The sequence below is a fragment of the Falco naumanni genome, chromosome 1 (assembly GCF_017639655.2).
Source record: "Falco naumanni isolate bFalNau1 chromosome 1, bFalNau1.pat, whole genome shotgun sequence".
NCBI classification, from domain to species: domain Eukaryota; kingdom Metazoa; phylum Chordata; class Aves; order Falconiformes; family Falconidae; genus Falco; species Falco naumanni.
This window is the reverse complement of record NC_054054.1, coordinates 112,259,850-112,268,657: the sequence shown is the minus strand read 5'-3', so window position 1 is coordinate 112,268,657 and position 8,808 is coordinate 112,259,850. Positions and strand designations below refer to the sequence as shown.

At 44.9% G+C, this 8,808-nt stretch overlaps 1 protein-coding gene and 1 long non-coding RNA gene across 7 annotated transcripts in view; one reads left to right on the top strand and one right to left on the bottom strand.

The window, feature by feature from the left end:
- The first annotated feature begins 1,910 nt into the window (after positions 1–1,910).
- On the top strand, positions 1,911–4,657 carry LOC121080590. The gene is made up of 3 exons (XR_005825431.1): positions 1,911–2,021; positions 2,669–3,327; positions 4,129–4,657. It is a non-coding gene; the product is annotated as an uncharacterized LOC121080590 (long non-coding RNA).
- SGSM2 (small G protein signaling modulator 2) overlaps positions 2,020–8,808 on the bottom strand; it is a 61,680-nt gene continuing 54,891 nt past the window's right edge. For 5 of the 6 annotated variants that reach the window (XM_040578672.1, XM_040578693.1, XM_040578709.1 and 2 more), the window contains 6 exons: positions 8,516–8,640; positions 7,187–7,269; positions 6,608–6,717; positions 5,236–5,332; positions 3,823–3,990; positions 2,020–2,437 (listed from right to left, as the gene is read on the bottom strand). In XM_040578672.1, coding sequence (XP_040434606.1) covers positions 2,349–2,437; positions 3,823–3,990; positions 5,236–5,332; positions 6,608–6,717; positions 7,187–7,269; positions 8,516–8,640 — 672 coding nt within the window. In that variant the 3' untranslated portion in view covers positions 2,020–2,348. The remainder of the gene's footprint in view (positions 2,438–3,822; positions 3,991–5,235; positions 5,333–6,607; positions 6,718–7,186; positions 7,270–8,515; positions 8,641–8,808) is intronic. The other variant, XM_040578698.1, reaches the window with a different exon arrangement.

The window sequence follows — 8,808 nt, the reverse complement described above, 5'->3', positions numbered from 1 at the left end:
ACTCCCACTGCTGTTATTTCAGCGCTGCTCTGCGCAGAAAGGGGGTTTCCTTCCCGGCAGCCTCCTCCGCGGCACCTTTGTCAGAACCGAGTGGGCTCATCTGTTCTCCCTTGTATTATGACCGTGATGCTCGTGAGCCCAGAGACCACCACGCTCACCCCTGAAGGCACCAGCGATGAGGACTTCTGGTTTGTGAGTGTGTGTGTGTGTTTACCCTCCTCTCAAATTTTTAAAGACCAATTTTAGGGAGAGCTTGGCTGCTGAGCCAAGATCTTTGTGTGCATTTTTTTTCCCTTTTCAGACTATTAGTTACCATTTTTAGTTCACTGCCATCACGAAGAAATCTCTAAGCACAGATGGTCTTTCTAGAACCAAATCTACCTTCTTGCGCAGGCGACGCTCAGGCTCGGGAGGGCCCCAAGGCAGCGCCCACCTCGTGCCCACCACTTGGGCAGTAAGGCCAGAGCTACTAAAGCAAATCCCTCCTACTGGCACTTGAATCTTCAGAGTAATTTTATTCCCTACACCCCTTTTTGCTAAAATCTGATTTTAAAAGCTCACGTGAGCTGATCCAATTAAGGTAAACTTCTCTGAGCAGCCTGATCTAGTTGAAGACGCAGGGGGGTTGGTCTAAATGGCCCTTAAAGGTTCCTTCCAACCCAAACCCATCTGCGGCCCTATGAGAAGCACACAGCATTTTCTTGACGTGGTTCAATGGAAACGCAGCTGTGTAACCCTGTCTGCTCTGAAGGATCAAGGGAGAAAAAAAAAAAAAAAAGGCTAAACCAAAAAAGCAGAAACAGAACAATTCAGATTCAAAGTTGCATGTTTGTTTGTTTGTTTTTTTTAAAAAAAAATCATTGAGGTTCTAATGGCAAAGGGCCGAACACTTTGGAATGCTTGAAAGTGCTTAAGCCAAGTCCCCAGGCGTCCCAGGAGCACAGGTCATGTACCCACGAGATCTGCAAGCGAACCCCATTTGCAGAACCCCGCTCCCTCCCTCCCTCGCTGCCACAGAGATGCACTTTTACTCAGAAACAACACGCACCCCGGGAAAGTAGGTAGAGTATATGTGGTGATTTTATACAGCATGATGAAGTGCTAGGACAGCAGCAGAGCTCGCTGCAGCGCCAGGGCAGCAGCCCAGCTAACCGTCAGTCACCTCTGCTCTATGCAGGATGGAGCGGAGCGTGTGTCGCCCACTGAAGCATGCGGCCGAGCAGGAAAAGAAGTGGCACAGAACTTCCATGGGGTGCAGGGATGGCTCTACAAACAGCGCGGTGCTGCGGCAAAGTGGGTCGGATCCCCTGCAACATTTTCAGCTGCTTCATCCGCAAGTGCTGATACCTGCTTGAGGAGATGAGCACCTGGTTTGTGTTTGTGGCATCCCAAGGAACGTCCTCCCAGAAAGCTCCGCAGAGCAGGGAGGAGGAGGCGGGCAGTGCGCACCGAGCAATCTGGAGGTGGCGAGGCTCTGCTGTGTCTGCTCTGAACATCACGGCGCTCCGCACAGACACGGAGCGTGGGAGCTGCTGGCATGAGCAGGGGACCTGTTCCTGTGCACTAAACTTGTTAACCTGGACTAACTCAGGCAGATGGTGGCACCTGGGAATATTCGCAGAGTAAGTCTGCAAGGTAAAACGAAGGTTTGCCTGTGGCATGTGTAGGCTGTGAAGACTCAACAGTGTGAGCTAGTCCGCAATGGCTAACGCATTTTCAGCAGATCTTTACTGCGCATACTAACCCTGTTACTTAGTTTGAGGCCGTTCTCCCAGCTGGTAACCTTCTTTACTTTTAATTGCTGCTAAATATTCTGCTAAATACAAATCCAAATGTTTTAGCAACAGGAGCTCATACGCATTCTCTTCCATGTTCAAGGACAGGACATAGACAATGAGTCCTCGAGCGTGCTCCTCCAAGGACCCGGTTCAACACCTGCAACGCCTGAGTGAGAGCTGAACCTGGCCTTACCACCATGGAAGGTTCTGGCAGAGCACACAACGGGCATCCAGGCTTTAAAGGTGCAGTAAGTCAAAAAATAAATGTTCTAGTATGTCAAATCCCCCCTTTTAAATATCTCAAGTATGTAGACAGAGAGTCGTCTAGAGAGGGGAAATAAGAGAATGCAAAAAGATTTTGTCTAGAAATACAAAGTGAGTGTAACAAGGACTATAAAACACAAACCTTATCTTGGTGAAGGAAAAGTTCTGGTTTTAAAAGTCTGTTACAAATCCCTTTGATATTTATTACATTACATGGAAGATGCAATTAGAACAACATTTTGAAGTTAAGTGCAAGAAATGCTCCACCGATAGCTCACGAGGCCCACAATGACAGTCTGTTCATTATCACTTATTTTCAATCAGCGTCTGCACTTTGTAGACGAGGTCTCTTGCTATCCTCAGAATTTCCTCGGCATTATGATGCTCTGCCATTTCTAAAAGACACAGACAAACACGCTTAACCGTCAGCAGCAGGAACTTCTGCCCTAGCATTGTTATTAAGGTAGAATTAATATTAATTAATTAGCATAACGTTAGCAGCAATCCAAAACATTGCAGGGGGTTAGGTTTGTAGAATTAAAGGCAGACTAAGTGAATGAGTCCCTGAGTGATGTAGGTCCTGGCACCAAGATCTAATCCTTCTGGCATTGGTCCTCCTGTTGCAGAAATCCCAGTGCCCTGCGACCCCGGACCAGGAGTGGGAGGTCTGTACCCACGTGTGCCGGTGAACAGCCCTCCTGGGATCTCAAAAATGGAAAGCTGGACTCAACTTGATCAAGGCACCCCTCCAGGCAGGGACTGTGGCTGCAGTGTCTGGGCTGCAAGGGATAAATACAACTGAGAAGGGCTTCGTGTACACGGAGCGACACCCCCCAGAGTTCCACAGACAGACATCCGCACTCTGCTGCTTGAGGCAAGGTCAGAAAGGAGCTCTCAACAGACCCGAGTCCTCAGTTCCACAATAAACATTTCATTCAGCTTGGGCAAGTATTGGGGCTGGTTTGTTTGTGTAGATTTTGGTGGGTTTGGTTTTGGGTGTTTTTTGAGGGAAGCATTAATGTATAGCTTTGTAATAAGAGTGGCTGAGGCAAAAACAAAACCAAATTTGGGGCTTCTGCAACAGGCGGCTGAAAGTTTCCACATTGATAATTTACTAAATTACTGTGATTACACCAAATTGTTTCTAAACCTCTTAAAATGTCCTAGCAGGGAGCACTTGTTTAGGACTAACTTGCACTCTGCAGCCCGGAAGGACCTGGCTTTCCCTGGCAGAACACTTGTCGCTCTGGCACTAGATGTTGGCAAGCCTCTGTGGACCACTAGGGTAAGCACTCAGCCAGGGCAGTGGGTCGGGATGTTTTGTGTGAACAGTTGCTTGCGTGTTTCAGCCTTGGGAAGGTCAAGCCCTGTAAACACAAATGACTCTGGTAACCTTAAAACCTGCAAGAGACTTTAGCAAAAAATGAGGCAACATTTTAGCACCTCTCATTAAACCAAAGGCAAAGAGTCACAGTGGCGAATCTTTTTAACATAAACTGGGAAATGCGCTTTGTCTTAAAATGACACGGCTACCATCTTCTGTGGTTCACACAGCTCTTACAACACTGTTGCTTGTGTGTGCCAGCTCAAATCTTCAGGAAGCATGTGAAAATCTGGGCTCTTCATTTACATGGAGGGGTAAGAGATTCAGAGCTTAAAATGACCAGGGTCTCATCATGACAGCAAAAGCACTGCACAACTGCAGTTAGTCTGAGTAAGGGAGAAGTAACTCTTGTTACTTGCTTTTTGTCAAAATGTCACTCTCAAAAAAGTCTCTTACCATTAAAAAACTTGATGATATCAGTGAAGTCCATGTTGTTATCACGGATAATCTCTCGATAAACTTCCACAAGTGCTAAGGCAATGAAAAGGACAAAATGTTCTGAAGAGATGTGCTTTGCTGCCCAAATAACTTCCCACACTGTAAATACATCCTCGTACAACAATTCTGAATGGGAATAAACATTACAAGAGCATCTGATTATTCAAATTGACCATTTCCCCCTCTCTAACTAATGTCAAACAGGCCTTACAGACATGAGTAGTACTTGCTGACTCCTCTTTTTCCTCTCCCCCTCTCCTCTAGCCAACTCCTGGCACCTCCTTGTGCAAGTATGGCAACAGCATCGGGTTTAAAGGAAAATTAAGAAAGAACATACATGTGGTGGTGCAGACTCAACCCCAGGAAGACACCTCAATGGCAGTAACCACGCAGCAGCACAAGTAGGCCCATGTGTGCTGGGTAGGGCCACATGACAGGCTGCAAATCTGAATTTGTATCCAGGGCCCCCTTCTTGGCTTTGCAGCGGACCTATAAGCACTAAAGCTCTGCTATTTTTAATTAGCAACAATTAATTGTATAGCAGATGTGTGTAAGCTAGGTCTACGTGTGCTGCAATTCAGGTATGACCCATGGAAGCTTCATCTTCTTGAACTTTATAGGCTCGTCCTCTGCCCAGTCTGTGACAGTGAGGTCCAGGGGACGGGACGTGGGGGACAGGCAATTCTCTGTGAAGGAGCAGGTAGAGGGTTTAAGTTTACTGTTCAGCTAAGAGTCACAATTCCTCCCCCCTCAGTGTCAGGTAGCTGCTTGTAATAAAATACCTGATGGATGCATATCGTCTGCCTCTATCACCTTTGCGCTTTACGGTGTTTGGGAGGGATGTCGTCTTTTGATTCTTGCGGATCAGTCTGTAACTCAGAGGAGCTACTGGCTTGCTCAATAGCAAGACAGGTCTCTTGATTATAAGCAGCTGCTTCTGTTAGAGTGGGTGTGGGTGGGTGGTTGTGCTTGTGCAGGGACCCCGAGGTCCTGGGGTGCTCCCAGAGTATGTGAAGTACCTCACTCAGCGAAGTACAACAGCTCTTGAGCTAATGCTGAGCTGCTCGTGTTATCAGACGGATTAGAGAGGAGGTATCAAAGCTTACAAAGGTGATCAACTTGGGATCACCTTGCGCAAACAGGCATTTGTGCTGAGCAGAAACTTGGCTTCATCCCCATTACCAGCAATTTACAACCCTCCTTTATAAGCTCTGACTTTGTTCCAGTGCTAGTCCATCTCTGAGAGCTGCATTAGTTTTTCTAGCTACAAACCCTCGTGAGCCTAGCTGATACTCACCATCCAGACATTAGGCCAAAACACAGAGTTGCAGTTTTGCACAACTCTAAACTACAGGCATAGAACATTATTACCTCTTTTAAAGTCAAGCAGGAACCAGCGATAGCAGAAGTAAAAGTGAGTGTAATCTCCATTCTGGTGCATCAATTCAAAAAGCTCTGAGTCTAAAATCTAAAATGCAAAACATCAGCCGTCAGTATCAGAAGGTAGCCCAGATCAAAGGTGCTGGAGTCTGGTTAACACTTTCAGGCTGCTCTTTATCACCTGATCCTGTGGTTAGTCAGAGCAGCTGCTCAGCACAGATAACTTTTACTACGTGTTTGCAAAACGCCTGTAATGTGGGTGCCCTGACACAGGCTGAAGAGGTGAAGAGTTACTGTGGCGCAGGTATGAGGTGACAGCAGTCAGTCTTCATTGTGATTTTACAGGTGCAAGCAGCAAGTTACACATCCTACAGATTTTCAACAAGTGGCAAATTTTCATCTTCCCACCTAACCCTGCTCTTGGATTTTAACATAGGAGCTGGGGAACAAAGACTGAAGCCATTTACTTGGGGAAAAGAAGGAAGAGAGACTTCTTCACCTCAAGTCTGTAATTCTGATGAGGAGTGGCATGGTTCCACACCGCAACATCCAAGCTCTCTGGAACTGAACTTGCCAAACGCCTGCCAGATGTCTTAAACGTTTAAGTACAGCAATAGTTACTCCTCATAGGTGTCATCCTAAGGGCTGCTGGATAAGCAGGGTGGCATCCTCTGACAGTCAGCTACTCAGCACTGTGGCCATGGGATCATCTGCTGCTGGCATTTGCCATGCTGGCCATCTTCTTTGTTGACTGACCTTTATTTTCATTGCTTTGTAACATGCCACCTATGAAACCGAATAATGGTTTATTCTGATAGTTTTCACCCTTCTTTATGCTAACCTTGCTCAGGTGCCTGGTACTTTCTGGAATGTCTACGCCTTAGATCTGTCCAAAAGAAACCCTCTTCAGCAAGCATCCTGTGCAAACACAAATATAGCTATGGTCTGTTTAAAGCTTTAAGAAAATTTGTGCCACAAATACCAGTGTTTTCTCTTCCAAAAAGCCGTGAAGACTGCATCTTAGTGCTGTTTCTCACTGATGTCAGTTGGAGCTGGACTGGGCCAGTACACATTACATGGTGTAGCTGGTGTACTGCAGGCAGACGTTTGAGGGGTTTGTTTTGTTAAGTTATGAAGAACTGACCTGCTGCAGTACACACACTTTATTGTAGCAGCAAGTGCTGTCCCCTGAGGAGCAGGAAATCAGTTTGGGGCTGCATAAAACAACTCTTCTCCTCCACAGCTCTGAAGGAACAGATGACTAGGAACCCCGTCACTGGAGTTCCTACCCTTCATAGCATCAGGCTAGTTCTCAGCCTATCCCAAAACCTCACCTTTCAAATAAGATTAAAAAAAGACTCACTTGGATTAGGGACCGCATGTTGGCAAAGTGTGTGTCCATAGCACCTCCATTGGGGAAGTTCTGGCTCATCCTCTTCATCAGGTGGCTGAAGCAGCTGTAAGCCAGCTGATCTGCAGACACAATGCAGAACATGCAATGTTGCTAATTGTGTCACTTTCTTGAACCAAAATAACGAACTGCAGGCAAGGGAAAAAGACGGTTTTCCCCTTCAGTGTTCCCCAATCCCGTGTTTAGATGAAACAGAAGACAATACCTGACTTCGGACTATTTTTACTAGTTAAGCTTTAAAACAACGCAGCTTGCAGTTGACTTTTCAGCTTCAGCAACTGCCGGAACACAGCTGCTTTGAAAATGTAGTAAAATTTAATCTGGAAGTCAGCGAGTGAACAGGGAATCCCCAAGACACTAACGTCAGCCATCTCAACAACAGCCACATGTAGAGAAAATACAAACCAAGAGCTCCAGGTTTGATTTTCCTGGTGAGCTAGCCCTGATTACTGCATACAACTTCTTCTAAAACAGCATTTTTGAAAACCTCCCTTAAGATACCAACATGTTCCCAAAGAAAACCCTTCCTACCATTGTCAAGTATAACCATCAAAGGAGCCAGGAGGTCACACATGCCTTGAACATAACCAACTTCTAGGTGCTCCCAAACGTAACTGCAGAAAGGAGAAAACACAAGAGATAACAGGATTAAAAATCCTCTTGCTGCATGGTGGCCTCAAAAATTTGTCCTTCACCTAAACTACAGCTCCTTTTGGAAGCTTTTAAGTGTCTTGTTCTAGAGTGCTGTAAAAGATAAAGCTAGAACTGCAACAATTCAAATCTTCCACACACCAGTATAAAATGACAACTATTTCTGCTGTTTTCTTTTTCAGGAAAATTCCTAAAGGCTTTATAAACAATCCATGATGAGGACGGAGCAGCGTGTGAGACAGGAATATCTCTTGTAATGTGACTCTTGCTGTAGGCTCTTCACATGTTGCAAAAGAGGAAAAGAATGCTATCAACTGTCTACTTACAGGACGAATTAACGGTGTATTTTTTTCTTCCTGTTCCTCAAAGGCTAAACATTGTATTGAAGTCTAATTTGATTATGCGAGATCAAATCTTAAACAGCTGCTGAACGTGTGTGTTTCAGAACTTTTTTGACACTTTACATTCCAGAGTATTTCACAACCCTGTATTGTTTTCTGCTTGGATAGAGAGGGCCAAACCTTACGCACGTGGCTTGCATATCAATAGTTGGGGAAAAAACAGCTAACAAAGCATAACAGTCAACTGGAAAAAAGCCCAGATTTTTAAAAAGTACTTGGGTTTTTTTGGCTTTTGTTTTCTTTTTTCCCCCTAAGTGGAATCTTGGTATCTTTTTCTGAGTGTTAAAGTCTACACCACTTTCTGCTTTAAGTGTGTTTAGCTGAATAGCTTTTGTGGTGATTTGCATTCCTAAAAGTGAAAACTACCTTTCCATGGATTCCAGCTTGTCTCAGTGGTCAAAGATGTTGTTTTGATTTGAAGATGCGTTCTGTCTACTCAACAGACATCCCTCAAAATTACATCTGGGCACGCCTCACTTACTGTCATCTTTATAGCACAACATTAGAGCACAGATCTATTATCCTGGTAAGGAGGAAACCAAAGCTAATGGTACATTTAGAGAATAGTTCAAGGTGACTGATAGGGTCTGTCTCAAGGCAGAAAGAACGTTCTCCAGCCCGCCTTCCAGACTTGGACCACCTATCGTACCCATGCTCTCTAATGTACCATCCTACCTGTTCCCTCCCCTTGTAAGTTTTTTTAAGCTCATTAGTGAGAATTTTTATACAGACTATTATTTGCATATTATTATAGTCTATGGATTATGACAGAAATGTGAAAAGTAGTTCATTTTACAATCTGCATTACCTGCACATGACGTTTCGGAGTTTCTCCAGGTTGTCGGCAGTAAAATACCAGTAATTCCGATCACACCTCTGGACATCTTTATCAATTCTGTGCAAATTTAAGGCAACGGTGTCCAATAACTCTATCTAGAAAGGAAAAGGTTTAGTTAGATCTGCTGAATTTAGAGCATTCCCAGGACCTTGTGCAGATTTGCTCTGGGAATCAACAAACCAGAAACAGTGCAATTATCCTTTGGGCATATGAGAGCATCAAAATACTCAATTACTGTGAAAAATCCCAGGTAAAATGCATGC